Raw genomic sequence first — 16,135 nt, 5'->3', positions numbered from 1 at the left:
CAAAATGCTAGCCCATATAGTCATGCAGTGTGAAAACATCTGTGACACGACTACTTTGAAAATCATGCAGTCTGAACTCGGCATAAGCTGATAGAGCTGATCACGTGAGCTCTACTGGTGATCCTCGCTCAAGAAAGTCACTTGTGTGGGGACATATATTCATATGTTTTTGGAATGTCCACTTATCAGTACATTTTGGGATAAGGTCTTTTAAACTTTGTCAGAGTTTTGTGATATGTTTACTCCTAAATACCCCAATACCTGTTTATTCATTCATTCATTCATTTTCAACCCTTTTTCCGGGGGCCGGGTCGCAGTGGCAGCAGTCTTAGGAGAGAACCCCAGACTTCCCTCTCTCTAGACACTTCCTCCAGCTCCACCGGGGGGATCCCGAGGTGTTCCCAGGCCAGCCAAGAGACATAGTCCCTCAAGCGTGTCCTGGGTCTTCCCCGAGGCCTCCTCCCGGTGAGACATGCCTGGAAGACCTCCCTAGGTTGGCATCCAGGAGGCATCCGAAAAAGATGCTCGAGCCACCTCAGCTGACTTCTCTCAATGTGGAGGAGCAGCAGGTCTACTCCGAGCTCCTCACACTATCTATAAGGGTGCACCCTGCCACCCTGCGAAGGAAACTCTTTTCGACTGCTTGTATCTGACATCTTATCCTTTCAGTCATGACCCAAAGCTCATGACCATATGGTGAGAGTAGGAATGTAGATTGACTGGTCAATCAAGAGATTTGCCTTTGGGTTCAGCTCCTTTTTACCACAATGGATTGGTACATCAACCACATTACTGCTGCCGCTGCACCAATCCGCCTGTCAATCTCACATTCCATCCTTCTCTCACTCGTGAACAAAACCCTAAGAAACTTGAACTCCTCCACCTGGGGTAAGGACTTTCCTCCAACCTGGAGATGGCAAACCACAATTTTATTGTATGAAGATTAATATGATTATGATATCTTATGATATCAGAAAAATCTACTTACGTACAGTAACGAAGTATTCGTACTTTGTCACTTCCCATCTTTGCTGTTCTCAAGTGATGAATGTTAATACAAACACAAACAAACATATTCAACTTTAGCATTGTCTCATGCATCTTTTGAAGTCTGAATTTTTTCTTGAAAAAAAAGTTGACTGTAAAAAAAAAACTGCAGCCAAAGGCAAAATTATTGACTTTGACAATAATTATTTAAAGGGCTCCTATGGTGAAAAATGTACTTTTCAAACTGTTTGGACATGTGTGTAGGTATACTGTACATCAAGGTAACAAATCCATCAAGTTATCTGAGGATGGAGAGGTGTTGTGCACGAAACTGGAGATGGGGGGCAGGGATGATTGGTGCGGAGGGGTGTCACGTATAGGAAAGTGAAGAGGGCTGGGGAGTCGCGGAAGTAAGTGAAAGTGAACAGCGGAAGGGGGAAGAAATCGGTTGAGGAGGGGGATCCGAAATAGCATGCAAGTATGGCTTAGAAATCAGCACCGGTAACCGGTCAAGTTTTAGCTTTACCTCAACACATGAGAGAGGGTTCTGCTGTCACCTTTAAGGTGGACATGCTCATGTTTTCAGAAAGCGTGGCTTTGGACGGCAGGGGAGGGACGGTGTTTCAGAGATTTATGCTAACAGGTTAGCATTGTGGCAGATCACCTACTGCAACCTTTAATATTAAATCTTACAAAAGGGGTAAACTAGGTGTCCTTTAAATAATGATTATTTAATAATAACTATCAGAAAATTTGTAAAGTTTTTATCACATTTTTGGTGTGGTTTATAAGCCATTTCTAAGAGAAAAAAAGTCTCTGCTGGACGACCCGGTTCAACTTCTTATTCTGGAAACAACAAATTCATCCTTTTTGAATAAATCAAGTCAAATTGCCCACGGATGTATTACAGGAGCGGGAAACACTACCACTGCTATTACTGTCAACATTTTCCTAAAATCACCAGGCTAATATGTTATAAATGTGAGCATTTAGCACAAAGGTTAATGTCATTTACCGTAAGTGCATGAACAATCACGAATTCATGACGATGTGTAACTTTACTCCCATGTGAAAAGGAGGATCTGCTTGGTCAGTCTTGTTTCTCCAGAACACAGTTGGACACATTGAGAGTTTTCAGACAGAAACTCACTAATGAAACACTAAATAGAGTCCTGTTATGTCACGGCTGTTATTTAAATCGTTCAGTCAGTTCAATGGTTTTGTTCTTATGGACGTGTGTGGTTTGTGCAGATGTGGAGACGTCACGCAGATCTGACACGACTTAGTAAAACAGCAGAAATGACCTCTGCCTTCACTTCTGACAGCTTTATATGTTGTACTCCGGCCGTTTATTATCACCCACTCAGACTGTTAGCTTCCCACTGCTTCCTCTCACCGAGAGATACATAAATGCATTTAATTTAGCTATATTTTTCAGCGCGGTGTAGTTTGTAAAGTATTATTGAAACAGATGTGTATTATTTGATATGGTCTGGTCTGACGGACTGCTGCGGTTACAGCGGATTATCCGAGAGAAAACAAAATGTTCTTTTCCCGTGTTTGAACTCTTGCCTCCGTGTGTTTTTCCCCTCCACAGTCTGAATCCACAGTGACCCTCACCTGTGCGGATGGGAAGTGGAATAAGCAGGTGACCTGTGAACCGGTGGACTGCGGGCGGCCTGACAAGTACCACGTTCACCCGGCTGTCTTCGAGTTCTCTGAGGGCACCACCTACGGCAAGAAGTGCACTTTTCAGTGCCGCGAGCCGGCGCAGCTTGTGGGTGGGTATAGACTTTGACAGATCCTAAAACAAAAGGCTCCTGGGATTGAGAGGTCGGCTGAGTAAAATGCCAAATGTGCAAAAATTGACACCGAGGTTATTTTAGTAAACGAAGACTAAAACTGTTGGTCAAAAACATTCCGGTTGACTAAAATAAAATTGAAAAATTCACAATAAATTAAAAATAAAATAAAAACTAAAGTGAATCTCACAACAGGCACTGAAAAACAAACTGAAATTATATAATAATTAACCAAAATAAATAATATATTTTTTTAGAATTAACAAGCACTCATTCTGACGTCAAATCTGACCTGTTGCTATTTACAGAAAACAGGCAAACACATCAATTTAGGGTGCTTTCACACCTGACTTATTTAGTTCGATTGAATCACACTAGAGTTCGTGTTCCCTTTTGGTGCGGTTTGTTTGGGCAGGTGTGAATGCAGCAATCGTACTCAAGTGCGCACCAAAAGCGGACCAAATAAGCGTACTGAGACCTGCTTGAAGAGGTGGTCGCTTTCAAACGAACCCTGGAGCGGTTCGTTTGTGGTGAGAATATGATCTGTACTAGAACAAGCTCCAACCGCAAAAAGTACTGCGCATCTTGGACTAATCCAGCTGCCGTTGGCCGATGCGCTGTGCATTATGGGATATAGAGGAAAAATATTTGTTGACAGTGCTTTACCAACAGAGAGAGAGAGAGAGAGAGAGAGAGAGAGAGAGAGAGAGGGGAAAACATTACCTGATGGATTGTTGGTAATATTTCCGCAAAATGACCATGTCGCAGTTTAGCTAAATTAATTCAAGCCTCCTCCTGAAGTGACGTGCGACGCATTAAAAACCTGTTTTCCAGCCGCAGCCGCGCTTCATTCTCCAAATTTAAAGTTTGTCTAAAGCAAGGATACAGTCAGCCAGCGCAGTCGTCCCTCCTGAGTAAAAACAACATATTGTGTCTGCCGGTTTTGTTTACTTGCGGGAGTTCATTGGCATTTTCCCGCACGTAAATTCTGACCAATCAATAAGCAGTTTAGGATATATGTTCAACAACATCTGGCCAATGAGAGATGTGGAATTTGTCAGATGATTGTATTTTGGTTCGTTTCAACTGCTTCGGACTAAAACGTGTGAAAACGACCCAAAGACGGCAGAAAATGCAACAATGTATCATTTATTGCCCTTGGTCCGGACTAAATGAAGCTAACTACAGATGTGAAAGCGCCCTTATACACTGTAAAAAGTGCAGAGTTCCACACAATTTATTCATGTTGTCCCAACACAAATTGATTCAGTTAACACTTTTAACAAATTTATGTTGAAACATAAAAAAAATTAAGTTGTGCCAATGAAATCTCAAGAATTGTGTTGTTTCATTTTAAATAATTAGTTTGAACGAGTAAAAAAATATATATTTTTGAGTATATACAGTATGAGCAGTATCACATGAGAAGCAATGTGATATGGCTATGTTGGCACTGGTGGAAGGTGTGCGTTGCCTTTGTGTCCTGTCAGTGAAGATATACAGCTCTATCGCACTGCTTTAAGTGTGATAGTCCATTTATACAACAGTACGCCGGCATAATCATGTATATAAAAAAGAAAATCAAACACGGAGGGTCTCAAAAAATTTTTTATATGAGGTACTACTTTCTTCTTCCATTCATTCACATCTACAACATACAAAAGAGAGAGGTCGACTTAGGGCCTACTCACACTATGCTATCCGAACCATGCCCAGGCCTGTTTCCCGGATCGTTTGTGAAGTGTGAGTGCACTGAATCGGGCTCAGGCACGCTTCACTTGGCCGGGACTGGCCCGGTTGGAAGAGGTGTGTCTGAACGTGGTTGACTTGGGCTTTGGCGCGGTATGCTTGTATTTGAGTGCAAAACGCCCGAAACTGAAAGTGAGATGTGATTTTTATGGAGCTGTTTCATATAGATTCATAAATCATTCGTACTGTTCAGTGAACGCAAACTGTTGTAGTTTATTAAAGACACAAACCCCTCAGCTGCACCTTCAGCAAACCTCCTAATTCCTGCAGCACAAGGACTTTATGATTGTTTATAAGCGTCAAAAGTGGCTGATCTGTTCGGCGAAATATTTGACTGCGTGTCACCGCATATCAAACAACTTAAACGATATAACTAAAGAAATCACTGAGCTGAGCGAGAGCGCTTACTGGACAGTGCATCATCGATGAAGTAAGCGTGCACCGGCCCGAATGTAATGTGAGTGCGGGCCGTCGTGCTTCAAGACAACTGTACATAGTGTGAGTACACCCTTAGAGTGTTCACTTTGAGAAAACACTGCAGTTTATGACATCATATGGAATGGACGATGCACAAGTCATGCAGTATGTTTGTCCTTTTGTCTCCACAGGCAGTAATAACGTGCTGACGTGTATGGAGGATGGCATGTGGTCCTTCCCCGAGGCTCTGTGTGAGCTGCGCTGTCCGATCCCTCCTCCTGTACCCAATGCTGTCCTACAAACCAAACGCTGCAATGCCACGGGCCTCAAAGTTGGGTCGTTCTGCAAGTACAAGTGCAAGCCGGGATACCATGTGCCTCATATAGACAAACCCAAGAGGTGAGAGCTGGCTAAACCAGACCTGGAATCTTACATAAATTAACCTTAGAGGGAAAGTTCACTTAAAATTAAAGTTTACTCAGTATTAACTCTAAGAAAACTTAAAACCAGTAACCATTGACTTTCATAGAACAAAAAGTTATTTATGTCAATAGTTGCACATTTCTAGCTTTCTTTAAAATATCTTCTTTGATGTTCAACAGAAAAAAAACAGGTTTGGAAATTTGCAAAAAACTATACCTTTAAAGTATATTAACTAAATTGAAGTCAAGATTTTTTGTTACACTAAAACATATTACTTTCTCTTCTGTTTTGACCTCTTTTTTGTTTGAATAGATATAGAGGATAGTAGACTCAAAAGTAATTGCCCTCTAGTATGGGATTGGTTTACAGTTTGCATACATTGTCAAAAAAATCCATTAATTCAAATTTTCGTGATTTTACAGATATTTTTTTTTGTTTATTTACAGTCATAAATTGCATTATGGAATCTTTAACTCTGCTCTGTTGACTCTTGATGTTAAAAATTCAACTGTGCAGTTTAACAAAGTGACTTTTATTGACATTAAATAATGAATAAGAATGAATAAGTACAGAATAATGTCTAAGAAACAATATTATATATATATATATATATATATATATATATATATATATATATATATATATATATATATATATATTATTATATTATATAAAAATGTGCAAACAGTGAAGCACTATGAATACTTTCCAGATGCACTGTAAAATAAAGTCTGTAAAATAACTGGAAAAAGCAACACAACACAAACCCAGAAAATATATCACTTCAAACTATTAAAATGTCAATAAAAAGATTTTTTACATTTTCAGCATCAACAGTTGTTTGAGTAAATATCAAAATCCCATAATGCAAATTAAAAAATAAATAAAAAAGGATAACAAAATAGTTTTTTTTTTGTGCAAAATATTCAGGTTCTGCATGTTATGATTCATTTTCCTTTTTTTTATTATTTTCCTTTTATTTATTTTTATGAATTGCATTATGGGACTTTTATTTCAGCTTTGTTGACTCTTGATTTTGAAGGTGCCATTAAGCAATTCAAAACACAAATAATCTGAAAAAAAAACAATTAATCACAAAATACAGAGAATTGTTAATTTACGGATATTTTTTACAGTGTAGGCTAAAATTTGTGTTTTGTGTGATGTCCGTTGCGGTCAAATTTTCCATCTGATGAGATTCTGTCATTGTCAGAAGATTTCCACCATGCTCATGCAGTCTGACAAGCCACAATCATTCACTGATTTTCCTTCAGCTTAGTCTCTTATTTATCTAGGGTCGCCACAGCGGAATGAACCGCCAACTATTTCATCATATTTTACGCACCGGATGCCCTTTTAGCCACAACCTATTACTGGGAAACACCCACCCACACACACACACACACACACACACACACACAGACACACACAGACACACACACACACACACACACACACACACACACACACACACACACACACACTCATACACTACGGCCAAATTAGTTTATTCAGTTCACCTATAGCCCATGTCTTTGGACTGTGGGGGAAACCGGAGAACCTGGAGAAAACCCACGCCAACACAGGGAGAACATGCAAACTCTACATATAAATGGCAAATGACCCAGCCGATACTCGAACCAGCAACCTTCTTACTGTGAGGCGACAGTGCTAACCACTAAGCCACTGTACTGCAAATTTAAAGATCACATTTTTTTTTATATCTCAGTTCATGACCTCTAAATTGAATTTCATATTTGGACCATACCATCCTCTTACATCCCTAATCACGTTGCAGAAATTGAACACTCAGGGTTCTATCAGTTGTTTGAAAGCTTGGATTCATTTGTAGTCACTATTTACCCTGTTGGTCAATTAATCACATAACCAGGCATAGCCAAACATTTGATTATAGTTGTAAATCTGGTCCACTTTAAATGTTGAATTTAGATTATTATGGCCAAAAACAACCCATTTAGAGAGGAAACGATTGTGTTACTAATATGTAAAGGAATAAGGCAGTTTATTTTGTTTTAGATGCCTTGTGAGTCAGAAAAAAAACAATGGAAAAGTGACTTTGTGATTAGAAATTCAGATTTTTTTTTATACCATTTCGCGTGCACTATATATATATATATATATATATATATATATATATATATATATATATATATATATATATATATATATATATATATATATCCTACTTTCGAAATTTATAGCCTGTGACTGTACTCAGGACAGGCGGTTTGGAAAATGGATGGATGGATGACTGTTTGCTTCAGTCAAAATGACTATTTTTTGGCAGACAGATAAAAACCTGTGCACTCTGAAGAGCTGCGGAAAGGCAGCCAACCAGATTAGAGCTTGTCATTTTGCAAAGTGCTTGCCAGTTGTATTCATCAGACAGTCAATGAGTGGACTGCGGGTGGTCCATGAACCTTTTATTCCAAGGACAGTCAAGTTAGTGGTTTTAGAGCTGGAATGCACTACACAGCATTTATAACATGAACAGACTCAATACAGTAAGAATCTATTACTGTACATACATTTTGCTGACTTTTGGCTACAATGTAAAAAAAAATCGCAGTAAATTAATAGTATTTTTTTATTCATGTTTTTATTTATGCTTTTGAATTGCATTACATTGTCTGTCTGTGTTGTATTTTACGGTACAAAAACCTTGTGATAAACTGCTAGAACATTTTCTGTCATTTAATTCTTATTTCTCTATATATTATTTCATATACATTATTATTATTATTATTATTTCAAACGACTAAAATGTCAATAAGTCACTTTTTTTAAACTGTAGAGTTGCTAACATTAAAAGTTGACAGCTAGAGCAGAGATAAATATATAATGCATTTTACATTAAATAAATGAAATAAATGGAAAATACATCGTAAATAAATTGTAAATCACAAAATACGGAAACTGATAAATAACATATTTTTTACAGGACGATATGAATTGAACAAGTGATCATCAAATTAAACAAGTGATTATCAAACATTAGTGGTTATAGTTAACTAAAAATAAACATTTTAAATTTAAATACCTTTACAAAGTGTAACACTTCATGATATGGCTTCATTGTTAGAATTGCCAGTCCCACTTTATATAAGAGGCCTTAACTAATATGTACTTAAACAGGAACTACTAGTTTGTTACAATGTACTTATTGTGTAAATACATGTATTTACTGTGTACCTATGCTTGATTAAATACATGTATGTAATTACATCTGTAATTAACTTTTGTAATTACATTTGTAAATACACTGTTGACCATCCCTTACACCTTAACCCACCCTTAAACCTACCCACACCACCAAACCTGTCCATAACCCAACCTCTATCCCAACTCAAAAGCACCACAAGTGTTCTCAAATACATTATAAACACAGTAAGTACATTGTATTTATTTTTGATGTAAGTACATAGTAGTTAAGGACACTTAATATAAAGTGGGACCGAATTGTCTAATGCGTTAATTAACACATACTAACAGTGTGCATTCTGGCTTTTTTGCGGCAATCATTGACAATTGTTGATGTTAGTAAATAAAATGTTCATGCTAATTCAGTGCATGATGTAATGTTAAAAGATACAGATTTTAATCTTAAAGGTTCCATTGATTCAATAAGTTAAACTGCTTTCTGATATCTAAATAAATTAATGAAAGGTACAATTAAACATACCTTATGCCTCTTTGGGGTGTCGCTGAGTAAGTTTACAAACAGTATATCCTCTTGTGATCTGATTAGCTCTAAAGTGATGACTGTTTGATGTAAAATGTAATGTAATGTCAGAAGCAAACTGGTGTGGCTGGCTTTAACATTGCTGCATCTTCCGTTTTCGAAATAAAGGTCTCTTTAATATAAACTTTTGATACACTTAAAATTAATTGAGGATAATGGTCATTGTAGTAATCTCAAAACACAGCCTGGGCCTTGCATATTATTGATCCCGTGTGCAGCAAATCAGCCTATGTTTTGGCTGATAATCTCCTTATGATCAGAACGTGACCTAAATTACATGCAGATTTAAGGGTTTGCCTCGTGAGTCACGCAACAGTCTGTATTGTTTTCTAACTGTCCTGTTTTTACTGGGGTTTTACACTTGTGGAATTTACATGAAAATTTACATGTAAGGCCATTTCCATATATTAAACACTTATTATTTGTCTAGGTATACCCTGATTTTCTTTATGGCATTTTTAATGTATTACTAAATGTTTAGATATACATTGATAAATGCGGTATGAAAGTATTCATTGCAATGCCACAGAACTGATGTTAACAAATGAATGTGTTAACAATGTGTTACAGTAAGGTTGTATTAGTTGTAATGTATAAACTAATATGAACAAACAATGTACAATACAACATTTATTCATCTCAGTTAATGAAAATAGCAGTGCCTTTATCGAGCATCAATTTGGATTATAATAATGTATTAGTTAATGCAGTAGTATGATTAATAAAAGCTGTACTATTATTGTTAATCTAACTAATCATTATTCAGTTCTGTTAGTAAATACATTAACTAACATTAACTAATTAAGTGTGTAAAGTGTGACCATGGCGCTTTATTGAAAAGCGTATAAAAATAGGTGGTATTTCAGTGGTACTAAATAAGTCACACACTGCCAGGTTTTCCGAATACAATGAGCTCACGCAGAAACATGTGCTTCGTTGCTAAGAGAAATATGACAAACAATGAGATATAAAATTGGCTCAAAATATTAAACATGTTTGATGTCTTCTGACTAAATGGAATAATAGTATGAAACTAAAAATTGTTTATTACTCAGTGCCCATCATACACTACCAGGGTTTATGCAAAATTTGTCAACTTTGAGTACATATTTAAAGGGCAACGATTGTGCCAGGCCAGTACTTGGTGATATCTCTACAGTCATGTTGTCAAGAACAAATGTTTAATGACTGAACACGTAATAAACTCGTCACCATTTCCACAAAATTAAGGTTTTACAGTTTACATGATGATGATAAATGTATTGTTTTTTATTGCATTTTACTACTGTCAATTTCAAGGCCTCAAAAACACAATTAAAGTGTAAATAAATGGACAAATTGCAGTACTTTTCCATTTTTAATTAAAAGCAGTGCAATGTTAATACCTTCTTCGACTAACCAAAATCAGCAGATGGACTGATTTTTAACCTAATAAGAAGTAATTACCTTTACATTAAAAACAAAATACTTTAAAATATATTTTTAAATATGTCAAAATATAATATAATATAATATAATATAATATAATATAATATAATATAACAAAACATAATATAATATAATATAATATAATATAATATAATATAATATAACATAATATAATATAATATAATATAATATAATACAATATATAATATAATATAATATAATATAATATAATATAACATAATATAATATAATATAATATAATATAATATAATATAATATAATATAATATAATATAATTTAAAAGATGGTCTGAAAATCAATATTTTGTTTATATTATATATATATATATATATATATATATATATATATATATATATATATATATATAATTTTTTTTTTTTTTTTTTGTAAATTTGTTTCCTTAGGAAAACAATATATACAGTGGGGGGGAAATAAGTATTCAACACATCCCAATTTTTCTTAAAAACATATTTCTAAAGGTGTTTTTTGACTTAAATTTTTTATCTGATGTTGGTAACAACCAAAGAAATCCATAAATGCAAAGAAAACAAATCCAGTTACTTCACAAATGAAGTTATGTGTAATAAAATGACATGGCAAAAAGTACTAAACAAATGAAGAGAGGAAGGTCTAGAAAGGCAGTTAAAGCCCTGACAGCAGCTGAAATCTCTCAGTAGTTCTTCAGCAGCCTTCTGCCCTGCCTCATTGTAAATGAATATTTGCTGCTTCAGTCCAACATCTGAATTATCAGGATGATGAAGATGAAACCAGGGTGAACAATTCAGCAAGACAATGATCCAAAACACAGCCAAGGAAACTCTCAAATGGTTTCAGAGAATGAAAATCAAGCTGTAGAATGGCCCAGCCAATAACCTGACAGAATACAATACAAAATAAAGATCAGAATTAATAGACGAGACCCACAGAACCATTTCCCCCCCTCAGAACAACATGTAACATTGGAAGAAATCTTAAAATGACTATAAACTATTTAGGATGCATTTTTTTATTATTATTATTGTTTTGTTCTCCATCCACACTGTATTGTAACATTTATAAATTTATTTTGGTATATGAAGGTTCAAATAATTTATATTTTTGATTTCAAACATAACTTGATTAAGTTTACTTGTAACATGTTTGGCGTAATTTATTTTACATATAAAATACTGTACATGTCTTATCAACTGAAAATTGTTCAGTGTATACCAGCCTCTACTCAACCGAGTAATGTTGAAAATCTGCACCTCTGTGTTGATGAACAGGTCAGTGCCTGTGATGTACCACAGGCGGGCGTTTAAGCGGCAGTGTACAGAGGACGGAAGCTGGCAGTTTGGTGAGTGTGTGGCAGTCACATGTGAGCCGCCGCCTCCCATTTTCCACGGCACCTACAAGTGCACAAATGGCTTTCAGTTCAACAGCGACTGCTGGATCGACTGCAACCGGTCGAACCACACGGTGAGACAGCACAGCCGCTGCAAGCAGGTCTGTCGTCTTCTCTCTCTCTTCTCCTCTGCTCCTCCATCAACATCTCAGCCGATCATCTCTCATTACTTTCCATTCATCATGCACACCCTATTGCTCACTTTTAACCCCTCTGGGTGCTCATGGAATGACAGACCTTTTACATGTGCTTGGTTTCATCCGTCAGCCTCTAATACATGTAATGGACAAACAGATCTGTAAGGTCATGCCCATTATTGACCTCCATGATTTTATTAAAGGGATAGTTCACCCAAAAACTGAATTGTAATTACGTACTTCATTGTAATTACGTACCCCTGTATACATTTCTGGAGAGTGTGAATTATGTAGCCAGAGGTACATATGGCTGCATTTCGTCTTTAAAACGAACGCTACAGGACTGTATGACATCACAGATAGCTTCTGCTTCTTTTCCTCCGTGTGGACTGCTTTTTCACTATTACCAGTTTGCCCAGTGGCTCATCATGTACGTCAGCGGACTTGAGACGCAGAGAGGAGTTGACCGCAATGACGGGGTTTGAGTCCGGCGAAGAACAGTTCCAAAAACCTGATTAAACAAAAACAAAAGGCAAAAATAAAATAAACAAGTGAATAACAGGGTGAGAATGTGGTAAAATCTGAAAACGTGGTAAAACATTAGGCAGCCATGAGGGCTTTTCTGTTTCTGAATTGCTTTTAAAAACACTATCGGTTGGGTTAGGGAAGGGGGTGGGTGAAGGGGATAAGTCAGTCAGTCATTCAGTCAGTCAGTTGACAGCGGCCTCTGGTGGAATTACGCGAGAGGGGCAGGCATGTATGGCACTCGTGAGAGAAATTTGAGATCTGAAAAAGTGTACACAGCGGCCTCTGGTGGATTTACGTGGGAACACCAGGTGTGTATGGCACTCGCGAGAGAAATTGGAGATCAGAAAAAGTGTACACAGTGGCCTCTGGTGGATTCATGCTAGAGGAGCAGGCATGTATGACACTTGTGAGAGAAATTTGAAATCTGAAAAAGTGTACACGGCGGCCTCTGGTGGATTTACTTGAGAACAGCAGGTGCAACTGGCCTTCAAGAGAGAAATTTGAGATCTGAAAAAGCGTACATAGTGGCATCTGGTGGATTTTGAAAAACAAAAACGGCAAAAAACGTACCTCCTGGGGTGTATTTTGCGATCTCCAAAAATGTATCTAGAGGTACAAACCAATAATGATCCTGGGTTTAAATTAAATCATCATCATGTACTTCGTCTTGTTTCAAATTTTTATGAGTTTCTTTATTCTGTCGAACACAAAAGAAGATACACTGTAAAGAAATGCAGTAATATCGTCCCAACACAAATCGATTAAGTTAACTTTACAAATGTGTTAGTTTCTTTATGTATTTACACTTTATTGACTCCAATGGGGAAATTTGTCGTGGACCCTAGATCCACATTTGCATACACTAAACAAAAACAGAAATCCTGAATCAACACAAACATTTAACCATCAACACAAATAATATGATTTTAAAAGTCTAATTTAACAAATTTAAGTGGATCTAACATAAAAATATTAAGTTGCCCCAATGAAATCTCATAATTGTGTTGTTTCAGCTATTCTAAATAAGTATTTAAATTATGTATTTTGAAAAATGTCAGAAACCATCGATTTTATGCTATTAAAGTCAATGGTTTCCAACATTTTTCAAAATACACTCAAAACTTTTTTTTTTCTTACTTTGGAAGTCAGCTTACTTTAAAACGTGTTTTTTTAGTGTTTAATAGAAAGACCAAACTAATAAAGTTTTGTAGTAAATACTGAGTTAAATTGTCATTTGTGGGTGAACTATCTCTTTAAAGCATATTTTTGTTGTTGTTTAATGTAGTTGGTTTTTATTGTAGTTGGTTTTTAAACTTTATTTCCTTAATTCCTTTCACTTTAATCTAAAATCATGAAAAAAAACTGCCCTTTTTTAAAGTTAAAAGAATAAAAAAAAAATGTAATGTCAAATTGTATTATAAAGAAATGCTACTTCATCACAAAATCGTCTTATTAGAACGATGTCTAAATTATCATTTAATTTAAGGTACGATTCTCTATTAATAAATCATTAACTGACTTTTTGCCTCAATAATCTTATTAGGTATAAACTATTTATTTAATAATACTGTAAAAAAGATATAATCACTTGGTCATGACAACATGTTTTTAGTCAATTGTATTAAACTAAGTTAATCATGTTTTAATTTAATTTTATTAGTTACCCATGCTATTTTAAGTCTGTTCAATATAATATAAGGTTAATTGATTTAAAAGGTTAATTTGTTGAGCTTAAAAATTTAAGGCAACCATATATATGGTTTGTCATGGTATATTATATTATATATATTTTTTACAGTCTAGTTATAAGTACTAATAAACAGCCAATATCTGAATAACAGGCAGTTAATAAGACACTAATTAAGAGTGAGAATTTGTTCTATTGATAGTAAGTGTTACCAAATAGTTTCAATTAAAAGACAAAATTGATCCTAAATAGAACTGAGAGTTCCTAAATAATCTCACATACATTTATTGGGACAGACATTTGCAAATCCATTAATTACATTCATAAAAATGGCCATTTGTGGTTGAACTATCCCTTTAAAGCACAGTTTTTGTTGTTTTTGCTTCAGATGATTATGGTTATCGAACTTCATTTCTGATGATTAATATAGATGATGGTTTTTATTCCAGGCTCCTTCCACCAATGTAATCCGGTGCAGAAAGGACGGAAACTGGACCGGCTCCTTCCGGCTCTGTCCAAACCTGACAGGCCAGTGCTCCCTTCCGCAGAACCTCAGCCCAAACATCCATCTCAGCTGCAAAGATGGACACGGCATAGGTCTCTGCATGTCTGATTCTAAATTCTTAATCCTAAAAAATAAAAGTAGGCTCTTTCAACAGCATTTTTTAACATTGCAACAAGCGGCTGTGTTGTTACAGCATGTTTTTTTCACATAACAAATGAAATACACTAAGTAGAGTACATGTATGGTTACGTCAGCCGCAGGAAGTAATCTGATTTTTTAAATAGGCTTGTTTACTTGCATATTCTAGTTACTGATTTGCATGTAAAACAGACTGATCTGTTTTAATAATGATTTGAATTAAGTTTTTTTTTACTTTTATTTAGCGAGGATGAGCTAGGTTTATCAAACAATATAGTAAAGATGTTTGTTAATATGTAGTGATATAAAAGATGCCATTTCATTTCAGTTTAAACACTTTTGATATACTTTTCAAGTTAATCTAAAGTCTGCATGGCTATTTTCAAAGTTTGTAATAAAAATACTGTTACTTAATCACAAAATATCAGCTTATTAGATTGATATATTAATTATCCTTTAATTTGAGGTACAATTCTCTATTAATAAATCATTAACTATGACTTTAGCCTCAATAATCTCTTAATTTGCTGTTTATTAATAGTTATTAGCAGTGTGCAAACTATACAGTACATTGACCGATCGAGTGGTCAACTTTTTTTAAGGTAATGTTAATTTGTGCAATACATGCTTCAGTAAATCAAATTTAACGAATCTAATTTATTAATAAAATGTGTTTAAGTTTTTAGTGTTGTGTAGGATATTTAGTGCACTCACCTAAAGTATATATACTATCCTCTGATTAGCTATTTACTGATATTACTGTAGGTCAAACTATGTCTGTCATTGCTGTAGATCTGCCAGTTTCATACTGGTAAATGAATGTTTTTCAGCCAATGATGCACTTCACATAAAAAGCTTTATGTGACTATTTTCAATTTAGTGAGGTCACTTTAATCAGTTAAATAGACTTAAGCATCCATTTGGTAAAAGCGTAAAAATAGACGAAAGACTGTTTAAACAAAGGCGCCATCATTAGACACAGGCTTGTGCAGAAATTCAATTGAAAATACTGGGGTAAAATTAATTTCCATATTTAAAAGAAATGGCGTAGAAAAATATCATTTAATGCAATGCTTCTTGTTTGGTTTGAGATCCACTTTCATATCATATCTCAGCCAAGCAGTGAAGATCTCTGTTTTTTTTTTTTTTTTTAAATCAGATCTTAA

The 16,135-nt window shown here is 35.4% G+C and overlaps 1 protein-coding gene across 4 annotated transcripts in view; it reads left to right on the top strand.

Moving 5' to 3' along the window:
- The window catches only part of pappab (pregnancy-associated plasma protein A, pappalysin 1b), a 252,884-nt gene that overhangs the window by 199,704 nt on the left and 37,045 nt on the right, over positions 1–16,135 (top strand). For 2 of the 4 annotated variants that reach the window (XM_073949695.1, NM_001278808.1), the window contains 4 exon segments: positions 2,585–2,768; positions 5,147–5,354; positions 11,856–12,048; positions 14,776–14,923. In XM_073949695.1, the coding sequence (XP_073805796.1) occupies positions 2,585–2,768; positions 5,147–5,354; positions 11,856–12,048; positions 14,776–14,923 (733 nt within the window). 4 annotated transcript variants of the gene reach the window in all.

Source organism: Danio rerio, chromosome 5, assembly GCF_049306965.1.
Source record: "Danio rerio strain Tuebingen ecotype United States chromosome 5, GRCz12tu, whole genome shotgun sequence".
Taxonomy (NCBI): domain Eukaryota; kingdom Metazoa; phylum Chordata; class Actinopteri; order Cypriniformes; family Danionidae; genus Danio; species Danio rerio.
This window is presented reverse-complemented; position numbering and strand designations above follow the sequence as displayed.